The sequence below is a fragment of the Ursus arctos genome, unplaced genomic scaffold (genome assembly GCF_023065955.2).
Source record: "Ursus arctos isolate Adak ecotype North America unplaced genomic scaffold, UrsArc2.0 scaffold_4, whole genome shotgun sequence".
NCBI lineage: Eukaryota > Metazoa > Chordata > Mammalia > Carnivora > Ursidae > Ursus > Ursus arctos.
Window position 1 is genome coordinate 92,843,499 of NW_026623056.1, and position 23,923 is coordinate 92,867,421.

The window sequence follows — 23,923 nt, forward strand, 5'->3', positions numbered from 1 at the left end:
CACCACACAGACCTGAGGCAGTCTTGTCTGGCTGGTCGTGTGAGCCCTGTGAGTTGGGTTGAGGCTCGTAACACAGCCGTGAGGCTGGTCCAGGGAGGGAGGTATGGAGGCTCACCCTTGGGATGTTGACCCGGAGGACGTCCCCTCATAGGTGTCCATCTGCGTGTCCCTCCCTGACCCTTCTCCTGCTCACAGAGAGGCAAATCCCCTGGGTCCACAAGCAGAGTTGTTCCTAAGGGATTATCCTGGGCATGTCATTCTAAGTCCTGATTTTTGCATGTTTTCAGGTCAGAAGAGAAATGTATAGCGTGTTCCATTACCATGGAGTGTGGCCCCGTGGGGGGGTCGGGACCACAGAGATGGGCCCCATGGGGGGGATGGTCCCCGTGGGGGTCGGAACCACAGAGCAAGGTCCCAGCACTTGCATGTGGGCATCTAACAGGCCACTGGGACCTCTGAAAGCCAAGGGCACTGATGGGTCATTTCTAGTTTTTTCTGTGGCTGAAGCACAGGGAATTAGCCGTGTCAGATAATGTCAGAAGTTGTCTGGGAACTGATTCTGGAACAAGGTTCACCAGGTTTCTGTCCAACACGAGAGAGAGGCTCAGGCCCCCTCCTTCCTCCGCCCACTTAGGAAAGGTGGACAGTTGCCTCAGGGTCTGTGTCAGGACTGTGTCCCCTCCCCTTCTCTGCCAACAGCTGTGCGCTCCAGCTCTCAGTGCGTGGGTCCTTCCAATGCTGGGAACCTGAGATTTGGGGCCTTTCCAGCAGCTGGTGGTGGTGGTTTCAGGAGAGGGAGGGCAGCTCCCACCCTGCTCACCCAGGCAGCGCCCTTCCGGACAAGCACGCCCGCCCTCTGCCACCCCCACCAGTGCCGGAGCACTCCAGGGGTCTAGAGCCTGTGCAGACAGGTCATTCTGTGGGAGCCCACGCAATTGTCAGGCACTTGGGACACACCCAGCCCGATGCCCGGATGACCTGGGCCCCGGGGACAGGAAGAACCCTCCCAGCTCAGTGGGCTGAGGATTCGGGCAAAACAACTCACCGCTGGAACTGGGGAGAGGAGAGGGAACAGGAGCATTCATTGTCTTGGTGAGGGAACATCTTTATCCACTTACCGTATTTTCAGACTCTTCAAAATAAACCCACCAACTTCAAAATAAATAAACCTAGCCATCCTCCATCTTGAGGAGTGGGTCTGCGGGGCCCTGAGTCCCTGCTCACCACTGGGCAAGCCCAGCCCTGGTGGGGAAGTGCCCCTCCTTCACGGGCCTCCCTCACCACTGCGGGAGGAGCATTCCTGATTTCTTCCTGGTGTTTCCGTCAGCAGGTGCTGGCTCGGGTCCACTCCTGAGAGAGGGTTGATGGCTGAACATGTGTCATCACTCCCGCAGGTCACTGCTCCTCACCACCCAGAATGAATGCAGGGATGCAGGGGGTAGGTCTGCATACACAGCACCTCCTCAGAACCCTCTGAAGAACACAAAGAAAGGTCACCCTCTTTAGTCTCTTCCAGAGCCCTGATCATGCCAACAATCTTCTGTTCACCTGATCTCTCTGTAGCACACCCACATCCCCAATGCCTAGAACAGTTCCTGCACCAGACCCAGCACTCAGGGAACATTTGAACCCTTTTGGGGGGGGGCAGGGTGAATGTCAAGTGAGTAAATGCTGGGAGGATGGATGGATGCTGGGAGGGTGGATGGATGGATGAGTGGATGGGTGGGTGGATGGATGGATGGATGGATGACCAAAAAACCATCACATGTGCTGCACCAAGACCACTATAACAAGACAGTTTCCTGAGAAGAGAAAGTACTTGGATCTTGGACTTACAGAGTCAAAGGGGGCCTCAGCTGAAAGTGTTAAAAATAGAAGCCGTTAAAAACATTTTTAACCACCTGATGGAAATTCCCCTTATCAAAAGGAGCTACTTGTAAATCAAGCCACAGAAGTGATGTGTCCTGGAGCTGAGGACTATTTCTTGAGCAAACAACGCAATCTCTGGGGGTTTCCCTAGGCAGAGGCTGAGAGGCCACAGATGCTGGGGAGTGCTTTGGATGACCAGCAGTCCATTGGGTTGGGGGGTGGTCCTGTGGAAAGCAGCCATTCAACATTTAAAAAATAAGACACCAACAATTCATTCCTGGGTTTTGCAAATAAACCATAGGGCCCACGTAGAGCATCGTTACTTAGAGAAAATGCTCTTGGCTGATTTGTGCCAAGGGTTCTTTAGATAAACAGCATTTCACCAGCTAGGACATTTGGACAGGAAACGCAAAGATCCAGATCAATAATTTGGGGAGGGTTCTGGGCTCAGAGGCCAGGGAACAGTGTGTGCTGGCAAGGTGGCTTTCCAGGCTGGAGCCCCGCCCTACGCCAGCGGCGACGCATGCCGGTTTCTGCAGCGTGAGCACGCCTTACGCTCCTGCAGCCAGCGGCCTGCTCCAGCACCTTCGCAACTGGCTGCGAAGCTTCTGAACACCCAGCCACTGTTTCCCACGGCCTGGGGTCCGCAGGGCCAGAACGGGCACCACGGGGCAGGGGGAGCGTGCTGGCAGGTTCAAGCACGTGCAGGCCCCTGTGGGTGAACGCTGCCTTAGACTTTCGCCCGGGATGCCCTTGCTGGAATTGGGCCCCACTCAGAGACGGCCTTGGGTCACGGACCCCTGGGGCCTGCTCCTCCTTCAGTAAAATCAGGAGGTGGGACTCCCTTCGGTGGTAACTGTCATGACTGCCCCAATCCCCAGAGCCTGGCTGTGTTGGCTCCTGAAACACTCGCCTGGGGAGCTTTAAAAACCGGATGCCTGGGACCCACTCTAGACCCTGTGACATAATTGGCCTGGAATGGGACTTTGTTAAAAGCTCCCAGGAAGTCCATGTGGGGGGACACCCCAGAGCTCAGCGGGTCCAGCAGGGACACCAGCACAGTGGAAAGAGGCCATCATATGGAATTGGAAGATTCTGCCATTAGCGGTGTGCTGGGCGGGCGATTTTGCACAGCGTCCTCGCCACTAGGAAGGGGCATTCTTGCTTGTCCTACCTGCACGACAGTGTTATTATGAAGATCCGATGAGCTGTGACTTCTAACAATGTGCCATGCAAATGCTCACCATTCATGTGAAGCCGTATAGGAAGATACAATGCGGCAAAACGCAAGAGGCTTGTTTTCAAGTCCGGGGGCGTCAGCACCCGCCTGCGACACAGGCCCACGAGCCACAGAGCATGACCGCTCCGCGCCGTGGGTAAGCACCTGCAGACCGGTCCTGCCTGGAGCAGGTCTGGAGCAGGGAGGGCACAGCCTGACGACCTCTCTGGAGGGCGCTGGGGGCGATGCCCACCCTCTCTCTCCCTCCATCTGCCCCTCCACCAGCAGAACCCCAAGGGGAGTGGTCCCGAAGCCCCCTAGCAGTGTTTGTCTGAATGAACAAGCCCAATCTCTTTTTTTATGGAGTAAGAACAGGGGTGGGAGTGATGGTTAGAGGAGTGAATCCAGCTGTTCTGGAATTTTTTGTTTTTTCAGAAAAAAATTGCGGGCGTTGTGGAATTTGATGCAAACAATTTAAAAATCAGTTTGTATATTTATCTAATCCTATTCTTTGGCCCCCCACGATTTCCTGTCTCAACCTTGCCCTCCATGGTGGCTTCACCTCTGCACGGGCCTCCCTGGTCTACCTGCTGTGGGGCTCGTGGCTCCGAGTGGTGCCGGGAACCTCACCCACTGACGTCCGCAGGGCTCAGGGAGACCCCGCGGTCTGGCGGGGACCGACCCTGGAGTGTGGCTGCACATTGTGACCGGTGGGTGGCCCCGGACAGGCCCTCTCTTGGGTCCAGCGCCCTGGGCAACCCCAGGCACACTTCTGCAGGGGGTGCAGGACGGCGGTGGGGCCCCCTCCCCAGACCTTATTGGCCTCACTTTCATACGGGACCCCTGCAGCCTCTCTGGGAAGCTCCGGGAGCTCAGTCTAGAGGCTGCGGGAACAGAGGTCCTGTGGACGCCCGCGCTCTGCACAGTGGGGCTGAGTCCCTCGGCAGGGCGCTCGGCGGGGTGGATGGGACTGGCTGGCACCCCCGGCCCTGGCCCCGGGGCCCAGCTGTGGCTGCCCCGATGCCCTCCTGCTCCCATAGGAACCCTGTTCTGGAAGGAATGCCAGGGCTGGCTTTGGGAAATCCTACATGTTCAAGGGGACCCTTTCCGAATTGGCTTCTTGGGCCATGAAGTGTCACTTCCTCTTTCAGGCCCAAAAAGCAGACAGGAAGTTCAGCGAGGTAATTTTAACTAAAAGTCTGTTGCTCTTTCCTCTACCCGGGTTAGGTTTTATTGCGATTTTCCCTGTGGCTATTCGCTAACCTTCGTCAAGGACGCTTCTGGCCCAGTAGGGATGTGCCCACTGGTTCAAGCCCCGCAGCCCACCATGCGTGCTCTGGCTGCTCGGGGTGCCGCTCCCCGAAGCCCAGCACCCCGGCCTAGAAACCGGTGCTCACACAGCACTCAGTCCCGTGTGCAGCGGCCCCGCTGCCCGCAAGAAGGATTTCAGGCCAGGACAGCAGCTCCGTCGAGGACCTACTCGCTAATTCTGATCTCATGTCACGATTCTGCACGATGAAAACAATCCAGGACAATCCCTTCCTCGGGGCATGGCGGGTCCCCTGTGACCGTGGATCCCCTGTGACCGTGGGCCCCCCTCTGACCGTGGAACCCCTCTGACCGTGGAACCCCTCTGACAGTGGGTCCCCCTTGGACTGTGGGCCCCCCTCTGACCGTGGGCCCCCCTCTGACAGTGGGTCCCCCTTGGACTGTGGGCCCCCCTTGGACTGTGGGCCCCCCTCTGACCGTGGGCCCCCCTCTGACAGTGGATCCCCTCTGACCGTGGGTCTCCTGTCTGTGGCCAGCAGCCTTTCCCAGATCCGGACCCTCAAGGTGCCTTTATTGTCATATGTTACTACCGGCCTTGGCTTGATGCTTTATTCTGATAAAGAGGGAAGATGACTCCTGAGTTTGTTCCACCTTGAGTATGTTTTATAAGCCACGGTCCCTAGCGGGTGGGAGTCCCTGTCCACCGGAGCTCACCGTGCAGGTCTCCCCTGTCCGTCCCTGGTCCCCCACACGGGGCCCCCCAGCCCGGCCCCTCTACCATCTCATTCCCACCTGGCCCGGAGGGGACAAACCAAATTTAGATGGTGACGTGAGCTCTCTTCTTTCCCAAACAGGTCTGCTTAGACTCTCAGGAAGTGATTTTCTTTTTCAAATATGGAGGTTTTGTTGGAAGATGAACGGAGAACCCAATCAGTCAGAACACACACATGGGGGTAAACGGGAAACGTGGCCGAGAGTCCAAGATGCTGACCCCCTTTGTGCAAACAGCCCCAGCCGCAGCCTGTCCGTGGCCGAGGGCAACGCACCAAGTCCACAGCGAGCTCGGGGGGCCAGGCTCCCAGGCAGCCGCTGAGCCGAACGGGAGAGCCCGCCCCTCCCCCTGGTGCACACGGCAGGCCTGGCGCCCTACGGAGAAGGCATCTGCGGGGTACACGGACGGCACCCCTTTTAGGGAAGGAGCCGCTCTAGTTTCAAAGTCTGGACACACCAGGCCTTCAATGCATTCTTCGTGGTCAGGCCAGTTCCCGGAGACGGGTGACGTGGCTGTGGCTCTGCGTGACCGCTGGGCCTTGCTGGCCGCTAAGACACAGAAATCTGTTCCATTCAAGGCTCTTCAATTTATTCCCCACCCTTGATTTTTAGGAAGTGATTTCTTTTATGTAACTTTTCTGCCCCCTAAAAGCTACAGTGTGGCCCAACGCCACGTGATGTCAGAGTCTGTGACATCGAATCAGCGACTTCTCCGCCTGGGCCACCATGGGCCGCGGGCCTCGTCTGGGCCGGGTGGCGCCGGGGCTCCGTGGATTGCTGCCCTTCGGCGGTGGGCACTGGGCCTTGCAGGGCTGGGGCCACGGAGGACGGAGTCCGACTCTTGCGGTGAAACAGGATTTGCTAGATCTCAGTCCTCTGGAGCCTGGCGAGTCCTGAGCCTGAAACTCGTCACTCCCCAGCCCCTCCCAGGCAGCCTCGGCCACGTGCCATATCTCCCCGTCACCTCTGGCATTGGCCGCTTCTCTTTCTAAGGACTCCCCAACCAGCCTCGTCCCCCACCCACGACTTCCTCCGGCCTCAGCCCAGCCCGCATCCAGCCTCCTGGAGAATGAAGACTCTGTTTCATTGAAGGGAGGCTGGGATCTAACTGTTCGTCCTTGGGTGGGGCTGCCTGTGCGCAGAGGGGGACAGGCCCTCAGGCAGGCCCAGAGGAAGGCGGGGGTCTGGGGTAGCTGGGCTGACCCTTCCCCAGTCAGCCTCCCTTGCAGGCTCTGATGCGGACTGCAGCCGGACCCACGTCGGCACCGTCAGAGATGGCTGAAAATGGGCCCGCGGGAAGGGTGACGCAGGTGCCAGGGCTGGGGCCTGTGCAGTGGGAATCGTGGGCCAGCAGGGCAGGACCTTGGCCAGCGCAGGGTCAGGGCTGGGACTCACCCACCGGGCCTGGCCAGTGGGAGGCGCGCCTTGGGGGAGTGAATAAGGGCTGTGTCCACGCGGGCCATCACAAGGGACCAAGGTCCAGGCTGGGGTCAGTGTGCTGCCAGCGTGCCCGTGTGTGCATCTGGACCCCAGCCAGGCTGTGGGCCCCCACCCCGGAGCCCTCTTCCCTGCTCTCGCCCTCTCCCTAGCCACTCCCTGTGTTCTCCCTCTTTCTCTTCTCCTCTTGGGTGCTGGAGAGGGTCAGTGTCCCCCTACCCCCTAAATTTTAGTTAAGATCAAGTCGGCCTGGGTCAGGGTGGGCCCTAAATCCAACAGCTGGCGTGCTCTGGACGAGGGGGAGACAGACACAGGGAGAAGCAGAGAAGGGGCGTGGCTCACGCAGGATGGCCGAGAGCCCCTGGCAGCTGGAGGACGCACGGAAGGGTCCTCCCCCTGAGCCGCCACAGGACCTGGCCTGCCTACACCTCGATCTTGGACTCCAGCCGCCAGACGGGGAAAGAAGTCTCTAAGCCACCAGGACCCTCACGGAGCTCACAAGCTCCAGCTGGCCCTCACCACCCAGGGATCCCGGGGGCCTGGACCCAACTGTTGCCCCGGGGCTGTATTTTGCCAAATCCTGCTCACTCCTGTTACCTCCTGGCCATTCCCTGGACTCAAGGAGAGCATGACAGGGGCACTCAGCCTGGACCTAAAGCAGGCGTCTTCACTGTCCCCTTGTCTCCACCATGGTCAGTTCGTAGGGCTATTTTGGATCACACGTGGCATCTGCACTCCCTGAGACACGGTGCCTTCTGGGCTCTCAGAGTGCAGATCACCAGGGCAGTCGGGTGACCACTCCCCCTCACAGCCTGGGAGCCACCCCTCGGATGTGACAGGTGCCCTCCCACTTCCCACCGTCTGCTCACAGTAGCCCTGGCACCTGCCCCGGGCAGACCTGAGGTCATGGCCAGGGACTCAGGGAGATGAATCACACTCTCCCAGAGGAATGGTGGAGCCCCGTGCTCAGGCCAAGACCCAGTGAGAGGGGAGGGGGGGAGGGAGGACAGTGGGGGAGGAAGGATAGTGGGGGAGGAAAGACAGTGGGGGAGGGGAGAACGGTGGGGGTGGGAGGATGGGGGAGGAAGACAGTGGGGGAGGGGAGGACGGGGGGGAGGGGAGGGCAGTGGGGGTGGGGAAGGAAGGACAGTGGGAGAGGGAGGACAGAGGGGGGCAGTGGAAAGTGGGAGGAAGCGAAGATCCAGGACAGTTCTTGGCTTGGACACCCCATGTTACCCCTCCCCCAAGGCCCTGATCAAGGTCTGTAGGAGCCTTTGCTCCCAGAGGCCAACTGCGTCCTACCAGGAGCTGGCTGGCCAGGATCCGGCACAGCACCTGGGCATTATAGCTTTTCTCTGTTCGTGCTGTGAGGGGCCCAAGGGTCCTTCCCAGGACCTCCCAACAGGGGACTATGGCAGGAGGAACCCCCTCCCCGGGGCTCAGCTCCTGGCCCCTGAAGGCACACTGCCCACAAAGAAGGCCCCTGGATTCTTGACATTAACGCCCCACAAGCCCTGGGAGGGTGGGAATGAGGAGGCCGGATGCAGGGGTGAAGGAGGGGGCCAGGGCGCCTGCGTCAGGGCTGGAGAACCCTCAGGAGTATCTGGGGAGGGGGTTCTAACACTGTTGGGGTGTTGGAGTGCAGTCCATCTCTAAGGACAGAATTATCTCAGATCTAATCAGAGTGGCTGCCTTCTGTTTCTGGAAAGCTGGGAATGGGTTTGGGGGGGTAGGGACCAGATGTGGGGCTGGGGGACCTTCCCCACTGCCCAGAGCCCCTGGCCCCTGACCAGCTCCTGGGGTCTTCTCTTGAGGTGGCCCGGCCTGAACGGCCATTCGAAAGCCGCAGCTGCCCTCCCCAGGGTGGGGGCCGAGCACACTGGCCAGGGCTGTGGAAAGCCTCTGAGCAGCAGGGCCCGTGGGCAGCAGCTGGCTCCAGCCCCCTCACCCTACGGCAGGGAGCAGCTGACCCTGCCGTCCCCTGCCCTTGCAATGAGCCATCCTGTGTGCTCGCCCGGGCTCCTCCTCCCTGGCGGTCTTACTGCACCTACCATGTGCAGGGTGGGCGGCTATGGCGGGAGCCACGGGTCCCCTGAGGCCCGGATTCCCAAGGGTGCAGGTGTCTGGGCAGGGCCTCTGCCCCCGGCAAGGCCGGGCACCCCCAGCCAGGTGCTGAGCGCAATGAGATGGCTCCAGGCTCTGGATGGAGCTGGGCTGAGCGGGAAGGAGCCTGATGGGGGACGGTCCTCAGCCTGGACCCGTGAACCATGAATCCCTTCTCCTATGCCACAGACAGCCGTGGACCGGGAGCCCCCGTGCGGCAGGGGACAGGGGGCCCCACTCACCCTGCCTCCGGGGGACAGATGACTGTGGAGGGCAGGGATTCTTGCTCTCGGACACTGACCCTTGGGGGAGTACTTCTCTGTGGCGGGCCGTCCTGTGTGCCTCTACCCATTAAAGGCCAGTGGCATCCCCACGTGTGACAACCAAACATGCCAGCAGACCTTGCCCAGTGTCCCCTGGGGGTGAACACCGATGGGGCGGGGGCCCTAGGCCAGCAGGAAGGACGAGCCACGCAGGCGCCCACCGCACCGACCAAAGCCACTAGACACAGACACTGCTTCCATCTTGTATTCTGGTAAATCAAGGTTCCAGAAGCAGACATGAGAACACTGGCCTCCAGCCTATCCGAAGCACAGCAGGAGGAGCGCATGGTGACATCCGGCTGAAGGGCGAGGGGTCACTGGACATCTTCCCAGACCCGAGGCAGCTGGAAGCAGACCACACTGGGTCCCGCCGGGGTGGGCGCCCCGCGAGCAGGGTCTGCGGGCGGGCTGTGGGGCCGCCCCCGGGGAAGGCGCCTGAGGCTGCAGGCAGGCTCCGCACCCCCTTCCCACTCCCCAGCGGCCACTTGCGCTCCCACTCTGGATGCAGTGACCCTGTCCCTCTGCAGGGACACGCGCCTTCTAATGCTTCACGTACCCTGATGCTTCATGCGTCTCGCCACACTCGTCTCAGAGCCGCATGAGGAGTTCCCGGCACAGAGATAGACAACGAACAATTTCTTATAACAAGTACGGGGCTCAGCTTCGCCCAGCCTGGTCCTCGTGTTTGTCCCCGTCTGGGTCTGAGGCGTGCAGGCTTCTGACGCCTGTCCATCAGTGCTGAGTGACAGCAGGCAGGACGACAGGCCGCCTTTCCCAGGGGGCACGCACACCAGCGTGACCCGGCAGCCCCCTTCACGGAATCTTCTGGAAACACGAGTTGCTAGATTCATTTGGGGCAACAATGTGGAAACCATCAGAGCCGTGGGCCTCACACCTCTGCCGTCCGCTGCTGGGCCTGGGGCGGGGGGGCTCTGAGGAGCCTGGTGCTTATGTCGGTTCTCGGGGGGCCAGGGGTGACAGTTGCAGAGGGGGGCGTGGAATTAGCGCCACACTCGACTGGCCGTGCAGGTCACGGCGCCATTTTGAGGGCCCTGGATGGCCACCTGGCGAGGCCCGTGTCCACTGGAGACGCGCGTTCCCAATCCTGCCTGAGCGAGTTTCTGGGTTTCTGCATGTTCCCTGCAGGCGCCCGGAGGCCACAGCTCCCGTCAAGGCGGCCCCAGCAGCAGACTCTCTTCTCAAAAATTTCCACTGCCTTTTTAGAAGGGAAATCCAGCTTTTGACCAAAACAAACAAGGTCGGGTTTTCTTCCCACTGAAGATCCCTGAAGAACACAAACTCCCAGGAGTCTTTCAGGGGTTTTGCAGTGGTGACCACTTCCTGCATTCTGGACACACACACACGTGCAGACACACAGGTCCTACATCTTGGGGTGCAGGTGGGGTGGAAGCCCTGCACCTACGTGTCCCTCAAACACCCTTGAGTGACCTTCACCCAGCAGGGTAGTTGCGGAAGAGCCCGCACCCTCTCTTCTTCCTCAATGAGACGCCCTGTCTGGTCTCAGAAAAACCCCATCCCCTAAACCCCTACGGGTTTTGGGTATTGAGAAGGACCCCGCGGGCTGCAGGGTGGGGTGGGGGAGGGAGCCATCGTGAAGCGCCAGGGGTGGGGCGCCTGCTCACGTGGGGGCACGTGTGTTCTGCCGACTCTTTCAAAAGGTCCTCATTCCAGGATCAGGGCAGCACCTGGAACATTCTCCCTGGGGTGAGGCGTGGTCCTGCGTGTCCCTTCCAGGCCAGAGAGGCTCCGTGTCCACGAAGCCCCCTTGTTAATGGCGCCGATGGGGGCAGACGGTCCCCCTTGGCCACTAGGCCTGCCCGAGTCAATTCTCAAGCTGCCGTCCGCCGTCCCTCCTGGTGGCATCTCACAGAAGCCCTGTCCACCTTCTGGGCGATGAGTTCTCGTCAAACACATTCTTAGAAAGAAAAAGAAGGGGGTGTCACAGAGCACGGTGCCTGCCTCCTTCCGTGGGAGACAGACGGCTGGCTTTGCTCAGGGCTTAGAAAGGTGGGAACAAAGGGCCGAAAGCTAGGAGAGCCCACGGGCGGTGCGCTTCATTTGACCCTAAAGCCAGGCCGGACTAATGGTTTGGCAAGTTGCTCTTCTCATGTTGTCTGAAACGGGCTTGTACGGCCTCAGGGGCACGTCCCGGGCAGCAAGCCCGCCGCCGCTGGGACCGGGCTCCCGGGATCAGCAGCCAGGCTCCCCGGGATCAGCAGCCGGGCCCCTCGTGGTGGGCGTGGCCTTTCCTGCGCAGCCTGGGCCGACCTCCCCCACGGGGCTGACGGGGCTCAGAGCGGGTGCTCACTTGCCTCAGGGGTCAAGGGCATGCCGGCCAGTGGCCCCTTGCAGCCCGAGGCCCCTGCCATGTGGGTAATGGAAGCTCTGTGTGTGGATATGTTTCCCAAACTGGGTGGGAATCACATCGACCTTGGCTCCCGGGACCCCGGGGTGCTTGCCGCGGTAGCTGTTCTCTGACAAAGGGCTCGGGGTCTGGACTCCCTTGAGCCCCTGCTGGGGGGGGGGCGGGGAGGGTGGGGCCGAGGGAGAAAAGGGTGACGTGTGGGGACAAGCCTGGGGGTCATTATCCCAGGCTCTCTGCTTGCATGTATGTCTGGAAAATTCCGTAACCCCACATCAGCAAGGATTGGATTACATGCCAAAGGGGGCAAGCGGGAAGCGCCTTCCCTAGGGGTTCACTGTGTCTCTGAAAATGGAAACATCTATCCCCTGGCCATCAAGTATAGCTCGCCCAAAGGCAGACCCCGAGAGAGCCACCACCCAGCAGCCCGCTCCCGTAACCTGCATGCGCTCTCCACGGGCCCCCTTCCCTCTCGGCCAACTCACCAGAGAATGCCTGCTCCGGCCTTGCAGCCCAGCGCCTGTGGGAAGGAACCAGAAACACTCAGCGTGGGCCGCCAAGGGTGGGGGAGAGGCTGCTCTACACCCCCAGTGGGTCTGGGTGCTGGGCAGGGAGGAGCCCACAGGGGAGAGTCCTCAGCTCCCCCCCCCCCCACTTCCCAGGAAGACGCTTTGTCAGAGTTAAGTTCGGGGCACTGGCAGGTGCTCTGAGCACCTCCCCAGGGCCTGGCTGGGCTGGCAGTGGGGCTTCGGGCCAGGGGAAGTCTCTCTGGGATGCTGGAATTGGCAACACCCTGGAGGCTCCAGGCGGGCATATGGAAACTTCCGTTGGGGAAGGGCTCAGCTTGGAGCCAACTTGTTAATCCAGCTGCGACCCAGACCCCCCCCTTCCGAAAGACCTGGAAGGTTCCCAACTTTGTCAGTATCTTAGGGGATGCCTGCCGACCTCTACCACCAGGCTGACCTAGGGAGACGTCCCTTGCCTCCCAGGACCCTTCTTGATTGACCCTTGGGGTGTGACCCTGTTTGTGTTCTGGGCTTTTCTGTGAGTTCTGCTTTGTTTTAGAGGGTTAACACCCAGACTTTCTAGATCTGTCCTTGAGTTTGGCCAGAATTCAGGACTGAAGGCAGCCTAGCTTCCATAGAAATGTGCTCCGTCCTGACCTCTAAATTCAGAAGCTGCCATTCCCACCCCAAGCTGGGAGACGGCCTTGCGCAGCGCCCACATCTTGAAAAAGGCAACCAGCTCACGCCAACCACAGAAACGGTCAGCCCTGCCCACTGGTGCCTGGTCTGATACCTGGTGAGGATCCCGTGGGGACACCTGCTTCTGCACACCCAGCCGGTGGCTGCAGCCACGACCACAACCACGCCCAGCACGGCCAGGGTGCTCAGCACCGTTCCGTGGTCCTTCCTGTGGTCATCGGTGTGGCTGCCTGTGTTGCCAGATTCGGTTGCTGTTTCTATGAGAAAGAGGAAAGGAACCTAAGACTTTAACGCTACGGAGGAAAGGAAGGGTCTTCCGACGGAGCAAGAGAGGCCCGAGGGAGGCGCTGACGCCACAGCTCCTCCCTGGCACTGTTTTGGGATGTTTAAAACCTGAGGCCGGTGGGGGAGAGGTTCTCTCCCTCAGGTGAGCCTCCCCCTCTTCCTGGCTGCACCCCCACCAGGGCCGCCAGCACCTGGGCCGGGCATGGCCGGAAGCACACATTCCTCCTGGCTTTCTAACAATTTTTAATGGGATTGATTTTTTTCAGCTTTATTGCTGGCTTTAAAAAAACAAACACCGAGGTGAAATTCACATGACGTCAATGTTACCATTTTGCCGTGACCGATTTGGCAAGCATGTCGCCCGTCCACAGCGTGGCACGGCCATTGTCAAGATCTGGCTCCAGAGCCTTTCCTTCACTCCAAAGGGGATCCCTGACCCCGTCAGCAGTGCCCGCCTCCCTCCCCCAGCCCCGGCACCCACGCCTCGGCCGTCTGTCTCTGGATTTGCCTATCCTGGGCATTTCATATACGTGGGATCATGGGGCGTGGGGCCTTTGCTGCCTGGCGTCTCTCACTGCCTGTGAGGTCCTCAAGGCCCATCCACGTGGCACTGTTTGGGTCCTTTTCACGGATGAGCGACACTCCACCACGTGGACGGCTACATTAATCCGCTCATTATCCAGTTCGTGGGAATAACGCTGCTGTGAACGCTCCCGGACAAGGATGCGAGTCTCATTTCTAGTTCTGCCGGGCCAACACCTGGGAGTGGAATTGCTGGGCCGGGCGGAAACTCGACGACGGCCTCCAGAGGAGCTGCGGACTGTTCTCCGCCGTGGGTGCACCGTCTTGCACGAGGGGCTAATCCCTCCCGTCGCAACGTCCCATTGCTGACGCCCTGGGAAAGTGGTTCTCACGGGCACACCAGCAACAGCACCTCTGGGAAGCTTGTTACAGATGCCCCGTGTTTCTCCAAGGCTCGGCCTTGAATGTACGTTAGAATCATCCTGAGAGAGGCTGACAGGTGCCTGGGCTGCTTGGCCAGGGAGAAGGCTGGCTGAGGCCGTGGTCAGAGGCAGACTGTCTGGGGCAGCCCTTGTCCTGGTCTGTTTGGGCTCAGAGACCATGACCACTGAGTCACAAGGCTGTGCCCTGATTTCCAGAAGGAAGATGTCGGACCTGCCAAAGTTCCTGGGGATCATGGCCAGCTTCACGGCATGCGACCCGAGCCGGCTCACAGGCCCACACTCAGAAGGCTTGTACGCGGTATCTCGCTCTGCGGCTGCCGTCTTGGATTCTTACAATTCCTGAGCAAGGAGCCTGGCATTTCTCTCCATTTTGCAGGGGGCCCTGCAGGTGATTGCTGGGGGAAGGGGGGTCCTGCAGGCAGCACCACTTTCCTGCAGCAGGCGGGGCCCACGGACCCCACCTCCACCTGCTGGGAACCTGTCATCTCAACGTGACAGGGACATGCAGATTGAGAGCCTGAGGCTTCTATGAAGGAGCCACCTGCCTGTACCCCTCCCATGGGGAAGCCCCGTTCCAGCAGCTGGAACCCTGGGAGGAGAGGGCTCTGGTTGTCCGATGGGGCATGAGCTCAAAGACTGTGCAAGCACGTCCTTCAATCCTGATGCCATCACTGTCTGGTCCTATACAACGTTCGTCCTCAGTCCCTCGTCTGTAAAATGGGTCAGCAAAGCTGAGCCTGAGCATGAACATTAAGTCAAGGAACGTGCACTGAGCGCCTGTTCCTGCCCTTCAAGGGCTGCCTGTCCCTCCTCCCCTTCCAACCAGCTTTCGGAAGCCACGGCCAAGTCACCTTGCAGGGGCCTGTGCTCCGAGTCACCGGAGGCCCACAGTCTTGGGTTGGCCTCAGCGCGCAGACCCCGGGGGACCTTACCTGCCTGGCCGATGCCAGTCAGGTTTTGGTGCAGAAGGACATTCTCTATGCAGCAGCCGACATTCACGCTGGGGGTCTGCCTGATTCGCAGGACGCTGACCACATCGTACAAGCCCCGTGCGTTCAAGGAGACCGTGCTGTTCTGCAAGTCCTCAGGCAGCATGCTGTTGTCTGTCTTGTTGATCCAGTACACGTTTGGCTTCGGATAGCCGTTCACGGATGTGCACGTGAACGTGAGCAGCTTGTCCTCGGAGGGGCCGCTCAGGGCGCTGACCACGGGCATGCTGTAGTTTGCTGCAGGAGAGGGGGATGGGTGGTGAGGGAGGCAGGTGCGGAAGGCCAGAAAGAGGGGCACACGGCATTAAGGGCCAGGTTAGAGAGCAGGCGGCCCATCGTGCCCCTGACCCCGGCGCACTGTGGCCTGGGCGGCCCCCCACACTGTTCTGCCCACAGTGGCCCTGCTCCAGATGACACAGCCCGTCTCTCTGCTGAGCCGAGCATCTTGCTACATTCTGATCTCACCTACTGCTTTATGGCGCTCTCTCCTAATTCCATTCAGAACATCTAGCTGGACTTCAGTTGGAGAATTTGGCACAGACAGCAAGATTAGGAGTTCTTCCATGAGACCAGGTCAACTCAGGCTAAGAAAACTTCTTACGAGTTGGATGAGTTTTCTGCCAGCTCCGCCCCACACCCAGTCGGACGGAAACCCGCCGGCGGAGACAAGGAGGTGCTTTAGGGAAGGAGCACGTGAACGAGCCTGGGCTGTGCCTTGTCCACACGCGCTCTGGGCTGTAAGGCTGGGGTGCCTGGGTCCCGCCGGCTGCGATGGTCTTACCTGCCACGTGCATTGTCACCACCACGTCCAAAATCTTTTTTAACTGCAAGGATTTCCTAAACACCAGGCAGTTGAACTTCTGCTCGTCTTGGGGGGTGATGTTGTAGAGATGCAGGGAGAAGTCGCCGCGTTTCATGCTCTCCAGCGAGAGCCAGGCCCTGTCCCTGTAGCGGTTGTCCTCGAGGCCGGCCGAGGCGTTCCCGGACAGGTAGTACGTCACGGTCGTCGGGTGGCCCATGACGCTGATTTGCCAATACACGTAAAGGTCATCTAAATCAAAAGTGTGACTTTCGGGGAAAACGCAGCCGAGCTCGACGTCGCTGCCCACCAGCGCTCTGACTTCTTGCTCGTGACCATCTGCTGTGATTTGAAAAATTTGAAACTGATTTTCTGCAATTGATTCCCTGCCCGCAAAGTTACTCTACACGGTGGCGGGGGGCGGAGGGGGGGAGGATTTGGTCCCAAGACTCAAACACCACTTCTGACTCATTTCAGCAGAAATGTAACGTATTAATCAGACAGACGTAGGAATGTGATAGCATGCTTCAAATTCAGACATTTTTGGCAGGCACGGTATTGTCCGACACGGATGTCCATCCCTACATGAGCGGCTAGCACGGGGAGAGGCGGGGCATAGGTGGGCACCCAGGAGCCCGCTGCACTGTTTCGGGTACTTCTTGGGTATTTATAATTAATTCAAAATGAAAGTGTTTTTTTTTTTTAATTCAGACATTTACAAGAACACAGTTTCTCAGCAACAGTGTTCTCATGATGCTCGCACTGCGGCGGGAAGGCTGGCGCGCTGCACCCAGCGCGGGTTTGCCGTCTGCAACCACGGAAGTGCCTGCAGGGAAAGCATCCTGTCCCCGGGCCGCCACGCTCTGGGCCGGAAGGCTCGGGAGCCCTGGGCTGCGGTGCCCAATCCCCATTCCTCGCTCTTCTGCAAGGTGGTGGCTCTGCGGGTTCCACGGGGCTGACAGGGGCGAAGGGGTCAGGAGAAACAGGGGGCCCCAGCTCATCGGGGGCGGATGGACTGAAACACGTGGGGTGAGCTGCCTTCTACCCTCCGCAAAACACGAACTCACACAAGAACTATGGGGTCTGCACAAGCGGCCCCCTTTGTGGCCTTCAATCTGCCCGGTACCGAGCCCCGTGATCCCACTTTCTCTCAGGGGCCCCCAGATAAGCAAGAAGGGCCATGGTGAGGACCCTGCTGATGCCCGCATCCCCAGCCTCACTGCTCGGCCCCGAAGGGCTGCTAGGAGGCGCCCGCAGGAGCCCCCATGGACTTACCGGCATGCAGGGTGCCGAGCAGCAGCAGGAGCGCTCCGGGACTGGGGAGAAACAACCAGAAAGGCCCGTGAGTTCCCGCTCCTTCCAAACAGGGCAGACCGCTCCTGGCGGGCGGGACTGGTCGTGCCCACAGAGAAATGCGACTGCATCCACAGCCTCTGCCCGTCGGGCAGTTCCGGGGGGGTCAGGGCCACCCCCACAGCGCCACCAGTCCGGAGCCACCAGCCAGCTCCCCGAGGCTGACGGTGTGGTCCCGAAGGCTGGTGGAGCCACCCTCAAGGTCACAGTCTTCAGCCCAGCGCTGGCCGGGCCTTTGCTGCCGATGGATTCCAAGAAATGGTATGAAATCAGAAAAATATACTTAGAAGGTCTTTGCAGTCAGAGCCACATTTAAGTTTTGGGAGACCAAGGGACTCCTGGGTGCCTCAGCCGGTTAAGCACCCGACTCTTGGTTTTGGCTCAGGCCGTGATCCCAGGGTTGCGGGATCAAGTCCCGGGTCTGGCTCCCTGCTCAGGGGAGAGTCTGCTCGAGGGCTCTCCCTCTCCCTCTGCCCCTCCCACTCAGGCTTGCTCTCTCTGAAATAAATAAATAAATCTTAATTTTAAAAAAATGTTTTGGGCGACAGAGAGGACCTAACGTGCGTAAGGGCAGCGGCTGCTGAGTGCTGGGCCGCCCTCTGAAGGAGCAGGATTATTCTGAAACCAGAAACCAAATCAGGTGGCTCTTCCAGAGCTGACAGGCCGCTCGGCCGCCAGGGGCCAGCAAATCCCTCTAGGGACTTCCCAGGCGCCTGGAAGCAGACCTTTGACCTGGGAGACTCCACACCCTGCATGCCTCAGCCCAGCCACCCCCTCCTGCAGACCTCCCAGGATCCCGTGTCTGCTGAGTGAGTTCTGGACCCATAGGAACCCCTGCCCCGCCCTGCCCCCAAGAGCTGTCATCTGAGTGGGCACGGTCGCACGTCCCTCGCGGGTACATTCAGGCATGCACTGCTGTCCTGCCAAGCCAGACCCTGGGCCACCAGGGGCTCCCCCACACCCTACAGAAGTTGCAGCCTGCAGGAGGCCTGTCCTCTCTCACTGTCCATGTTGGGGCCACCATTCTTGCTTTCGGGGACAACTTCCATGACCTCCGTGCCCAGCCCCCTCCCTGGAGCCAGAGCACCCTTCTAGAACACAAGGCTGTGAAAACCCCTTGGTGACCTCCCACTGGTCTCCCATGGTTCCCATCAGATGCCCCCTTCTGGGCTGAGGGCCCCGGGGACATACACCTGCCAGGGCCTCATCAGGTTAGCTGGGGGCTCCCTGGGGGCGTGAACACATGCTCTGGGTTCTGGCGAGGGAGACAGGTTTGCCTTCTCCCTGGGTGCTCCCTGGGCCTTCTTCTGGGGCCCTCCTGGGCCCCTGCTGTCCCACCTGGCCCCCAGGCCAACCCCAGAGGCTCTGCGGTAAGGGTGGCTGTGACATTCAAAGACCTACATTTATAACTGGGGAGACTGGGTGGCAGGACCCAGGTGTCGCTGCCACACTGGCTTATCAAGGGGGGCACAGCCTGTTGACCCCACAACATGACATGAAGGGGGTATTCTGGCAAAAAGCTGGGAGCAAAGAGTCATCCATACCTTCCTGCTAGCAGGGACCAGGAGCGAGGGGCTGGCCTGAGCCCATCCTCCCGGGAGACTCCGCTGATGGGGGAGGGGGATCCTAGGTGTGTGGGGGGAGGACAGGGCACCAGGCGGTGGGCACCAGCTGGCCTTGGAGAGTGAGCCTGGCACTCTGAGGTCATGGCCTGCCTCTGGGCAATCCGCTGGGGACCCAGGGGGCAGGGCCTGGGGTGCTTGTCCCCTAGTCCAGGGCCCCGCTGCTCTCCTTCCAGCTTTCGCTCTTGCCCTTCCTTCGCGGGGACCCGCCTCCAAGTACACCCACGCGCTGCTGTCGGTCCCCCACGACCCGCCCCACCCCTGGGCGGATGCCATCCGCCTGCAGGTAGGGGCTCCGGATGCCGCCTGGCTCCCAGGGGCCGACCTTCCCGCGGATTCCGCCTGGGCCACCAGGTGAGTGGGTGTCCTATCCGGCCACCTCAGCATCCTGCTCCCTGCTCCTGCGGCGCCGCGCTTCTTCCCTGGCACCCGCACACTCACCTTCTCAGCCACATGGTGGGGGCGGGACCTCGGGCCTCGGGAGACTTCGGGCGCGGGAGACCTCAGGAGCGGGAGACCTCGGAGCGCGAGAGACCTCAGGCCTCGGGAGCCCTCAGGCGCGGGAGACCTCGGAGCGCGGGAGACCTCGGGCCGCGGGAGCCCTCGGGCGCGGGAGACCTTGGAGCGCGAGAGACCTCAGGCCACGGGAGCCCTCGGGCGCGGGAGCCCTCGGAGAGCGGGAGACCTCGGAGAGCGGGAGCCCTCGGGAGCCGGAGACCTTGGAGCGCGAGAGACCTCAGGCCGCGGGAGCCCTCGGAGCTCCGGAGCCCAGCTGTTACTGCGCGTCCGCGCACCTCCGAAGCTCTGAGCGCGAAGCAAGTCAACCGACTGAGCGCTTTCCCTGGCCCCCGCCCGGGCCTCGCCTCTGATCCCACCCCTTGCCAGTCCCTCCCACGCCGTGGCCGTGGGCGGGGCTAGCGGAACGGAAGCTCTGTCGCAGGCCCCACAAGTTAGCCCTTCCTAGCCAAGGGACGCCGGGCAGGGACGTGGCCGCTGAAGGTGTCCCGGGAAGTTGGGGGGAGTGGGGTGGTGGTGCGTGGTACCAGGGAGGAGGACGGCCGAGGGCTCTGCGGGAGGCATGCCGGGCTGGAGGGGCCGTGGGAGGCTAAGTGCTGTCCCCCAGTGTCTCGCAGACCGTTCGCGCCCCCAAGCGCCCGTGCCGCGGCGGCGCCTACCGCGCGCCCGGCCCCCGGAGCCCGCGCTTCCCCGCCCGAGGCTGGGCTGAGCTGAGTGCCCGCCGACCTCTCTCTTCCCCTCCCTCCCTCGGATGGGAGCCAGGACCTCCAGGTCTTAGGTGAAGTAAGAGCCCTGCGGCCCTTTAGGAAGGAGTGAATGACTAGAAGGAAGGAGGGAGGCAGGCGGGCTCTACTCTCCAGGCAGGCGCCAGGTCCCCGAGGCCCGCCCCAGCTTCGCCCCCTATTCTTTGGGGGATCTTGTGCCACGCACCACAGCTTGTGTGGCTATTAAAGGTTCTGAGGGGCACTGCATGGAAACCGGTTCATGTCCGTTCCTCCAAGGCTGTGGGACTTGGCGCTCCTGTTTTCTGGTCTGGGAAAGTGCGCGAAGCCGCGGAGCGCGGGTTAAAAGCGCCGTTTGCTCCCTTCCCCCACCCCGCCCAGCGCCCTTGGCCTCCTCTGCGCTCCCCAGTTGAGTCACTGTTCCACTGCAGGCCAGGTACGAGTCAGTGAGGTGAGGTAGGTGGGGCACAAGGGAACAGGGTGCCCTTCCCGCTGAGGCTGCCCCTGGAAGGGCCTGGGATCCCAGACACCCCCTCTCTGGGGTCGGGGAGCTGCAGGTGCTGTGTGCTCTCTCACTATCCCCGACCCTCTCCAGGTCCGCTGCCCGGGCTGATGGGGAGGGAGGCCGGCCTTTGGGGAGGGGGTGCAGGAGAAGGCAGGGTGTAAGGTGAGGGCAAAGCCAGGGGGACTCCCCTGACCCCAGCCACCTCCAGCAGCCTGCCGTCCACTCCACAAAGATGTCGTGAGCACCTGCTGCAGCCAGGTGCCCTGTGAGCGCGAAGGACAAACTCTGAAAACAGAACCTCTGCTCCGTGGAAGTCAGCATTCCTGTGGAAACGGGAGAGGAAGCAGGGGCCGGGCTGGGCGGGCCACTGAGGAGGACGCGCAGGCAGGGGCGGAGCCTGCAGGTGAAACGGGGGCCGGGGAGGGACTGGGAGTGCAGTCCTAGAGCTCTGGGGCTTGACCCCTCCGGGCAGGCTAGGAAATGAGGGTGGAGGATTTGAACAGGCCAAGCGGGGCCACCCTCCCCTTTAGCGGGGGAGGGCACGGCCAGGGGGCCAGGTCGGAACTCCGTTCACGTGCCCAGTTGGGACGCCGTGAAGGGGGCGGGAGAGGGGGGCCCAGAGGAAAGGTAAGATTTGGCTAGGAGAGCAGGGCGGGACATAAATCACGGCATACAGAGGTCTCAGGACGCTTCCTATTCCCGGAACCGGAAAACCATTGCCATCCAAAGCCTCAGCTAGAACAAATGTAGCCGGGTACACTTGGGGGAGAGCACCGGCTCAGCCCCGAGGGTCTGGAAGGGGACACGATGTCGGTGGCTTTGCTGCCCCTCGGGTTGGCGCCAGCTGGCAGCCGAGAACCCGTTTGGGGAGGGCCAACCCCGGGCAAAACCCGCAGGTGAGAGGGGTCGGGCAGGCTGGGAACACCTCCACCTCCCAACCTTCCAGGGTCCAGCCCCGCCCGCAAATCCCGGGACACCCTCTGATTGGACGGGGGGACGGGGGGGGGGGGACGGCTACGCTGCATTGATTGGCCGACGCCTGGGTTGCGCTCCACCTCCGGAAGCCCCCGCGAGGAGCCCCCCGGGGCCAGTGGGTTTGGGGAGCGAGGAGGGGTGGGCCCCAAGTGCCGTCGCAGGAGTTGTAGGCGAGAGGAAGGGAAGGTGCCCAGTCGGGTGGGTCCGGAAGCTCTACCCCGTGATGCAGCCAGGCACTGCCCCAGAAGGGAGGGAGAGAGGGGCGCGAAGGGGCTAACCCGCAGAGCTGAGGGGTGCCGGGCCTGGTGGCGAGGCGCCCGGCTCTGCTTCCTCGGCAGCACTCCCTCGAGCCAGGCCCCAGGCCAGGTGCGGCTACCAGGCCCAGCCGAGAAGGGGGACCCCGACCGAGGAAACGTGCTGTTTGTTGAGCAGATGGAGAAGGGGCAGGGAGTGCAGGTGACTGGAAGGGGGCTTCTAGCCAGGACTGGGGCCGTGGGGGAAGGGGCACCCTCAAGACTAGCCCCAGGAGCCTCCCCCTGATAAGGGCATGTTGGATTGAAATCCCAGCTCTGCTTCTCAGGAGCTGTGTGACCTGGGGCAAGTTACTTAACTCCTCTGTGCCTGCGTTTTCCCATTTGTGAAGTGGGAATAGTTGTAACACCTTCCTCCAAAAGCAGCTGAGTTATTGCGAGCTGATGCATCTAAAACGTTCACACCAATACGGCAGGGGGGGGGTCACAAACAGAGTCTCAGACAAATGGAGAAACAGAACAGCCCTCGGCGGCTCCCTGCAGTTGGGAGGTTTTCCTTTCTCCCCCTTGACCATGACCACTTTCTCAGGCAGTCAGAGGGTGTGGCGGGAGAAGCCGGCTGGAAGAACATCTGGGTGGCCCGGGGCCCCAAGCAGGGATGGTATTCATGCTGGACTGCAGACCCCGAAGGGAGAAGTGGAGGGGAGCAGCATGTGCTCTGATGCTGGAGACCCTGAGGCTTCCCCCTCAGCTGTCCTGAGCAGCCCCAAGCTGTGGACATGTGGGCAGCCCTCAGTGTTCCACTGATCCCTGGTCCTAGGGAGCCCATCTTTTCTCCTAGCAGGTGTGTCCGTTTCTTGGGGGAGCCATAAGTCATCATTGCAAGCTTGGCATCTTAAAGCAACAGAAATGTACTCTAAGTTCTGGAGGCTGGAGGTCTGGAATCAGATCTCCTCCAGAAGCTCTGGGTGAGGATCCTTCCCGTGTCTTCCACTCCCGGTGGCCCCAGGCTCTCTTGGCTTGCCGCTGCTTCTCTGTCTCCAGGTCATCACCTATATGAGGTCCGGTCTCCTTCTGCCTTCCCTGATAAGGACCTTCGTGATCACATTTAGGGCCTCCCCAGGGTAATCCCGGGCAATCTCCCCATCTGATTTCACCATAGCAGCTGCATCCTTTTTGGCCAAAGAAGGTGACATTCACAAGCTCCAGGGATTAGGACAGGGACATCTTTTGGGGTCTGTGGATGGGATTAAATACTTGGAGAATTTCGAGGCATTTGAGAACTGCAAGTGTGAACCTGTTTGGGCAGCTCTGGTTCCCTCCTGGGGCACGGTGTGACAGGAAGTGGACACGAACAGGTTGGGTCCCTTGGGCAGAAGCAGCCTGGAGTCAGCCCAGCAGTGCTGAGGGTCCCCACGCCCTGTCCTCGCAGTTGCTGTCCAGAGCACGTATCCCAGCAGTCAGCTTGGCGTCCAAGGAAGGTCTTAACTGGCTTGTATGTCATTTTCTCCATATGTCAGAAGGAGAGGAAGAAGCAGGCTCCCCGCTGAGTGGGGAGACCGGTGCAGGGCTTGATCCCAGGACCCTGGGATCTTGACCTGAGCCAAAGGCAGATGCTTTACTGTCTGAGCCACCCAGGTGCCCCGTGGCCTCAATTTCATTACAGATCTTGCTAAATTAGCTCCTGGCCCCCAGACCTGTGACATCAAAGCCCAGGACTGTCCTCCCATCCACCCATGAGAGAAGGTTCCTATGGACTCAGTGAAGACTTCTGTATTAGGCTTCTCTAGAGACACAGAACCAGCAGGGGTGCATAGATACACAGAGAGGAACCGATTGCTAGGAGTGGGCTCACGGGATTCCAGAGGCTCGATAAATCCAAAATGCGCAGGTGCCCTGGCTGGCCAGAGACCCAGGGAGAAGGGGTCACCGGAGTCCACAGGCGGTTTGCTGAAGAGCTCCATGCTCAGAGGTCAGCCTGTTCCACCGGGGCCTTCCGTGGATGGGCAGAGGCCCTTGGTCTCAGTCCGATGGGGCCGCTGTAACAATGTCCCACATACCAATGGCTTCTGGACAATGGAAATGTACCGCCCACGGCTCCTGCAAGTCCTAGGTCTGGGGCCGCAGCTGTGTGCGTCCGCACGTGGCACCCTCACGTGGCACAAGGGGCAAGGGGGCTCTCTGGGCCTCTTTGATAAGCGCACTCGTGCCATTCCGGAGTCACCTCCCAAAGGTCCCATGTCCTAACACCACCATCCCGGGGGTTAGGATTTCAACATATAACTTTGGGGGAGGGGAACACAGGCCTTCAGACCACAGCACCCACCCACATGAGGGAAGGTCATCTGCTCTACTCAAAGTC

At 60.8% G+C, this 23,923-nt stretch overlaps 1 protein-coding gene across 3 annotated transcripts; it reads right to left on the minus strand.

The window, feature by feature from the left end:
* Positions 1–9,182: 9,182 nt before the first annotated feature.
* On the minus strand, positions 9,183–19,466 carry ICOSLG (inducible T cell costimulator ligand). 3 transcript variants are annotated; one of them, XM_057306764.1, is made up of 7 exons: positions 19,034–19,466; positions 16,893–16,933; positions 15,600–15,956; positions 14,681–15,055; positions 12,674–12,836; positions 11,860–11,894; positions 9,183–10,927 (listed from the first exon to the last, which is right to left on the minus strand). In XM_057306764.1, exons 1-7 carry the CDS (start codon positions 19,045–19,047, stop codon positions 10,917–10,919), a joined length of 996 nt encoding a protein of 331 aa, XP_057162747.1. In that variant the 5' UTR covers positions 19,048–19,466; the 3' UTR covers positions 9,183–10,916. The 3 variants fall into 3 exon arrangements, with proteins under 3 accessions (XP_057162747.1, XP_057162746.1, XP_026350595.1); XM_057306763.1 differs by having other exon boundaries at positions 15,600–15,959; XM_026494810.4 differs by having other exon boundaries at positions 14,762–15,055; positions 15,600–15,959; positions 19,034–19,465.
* Between the last annotated feature and the right edge of the window lie 4,457 nt (positions 19,467–23,923).

What these genes read in the sequence shown, in the direction of transcription:
- ICOSLG (XM_057306763.1), bottom strand. An exon ending in GCTCGGCACCCTGCATGCCG is followed by an intron (nt 15,960 to 16,892) that starts GTAAGTCCATGG and finishes TTCAAATCACAG; the next exon opens with CAGATGGTCACGAGCAAGAA. An exon ending in CCCCACGGGATCCTCACCAG is followed by an intron (nt 11,895 to 12,673) that starts GTATCAGACCAG and finishes TCCTTCCCACAG; the next exon opens with GCGCTGGGCTGCAAGGCCGG.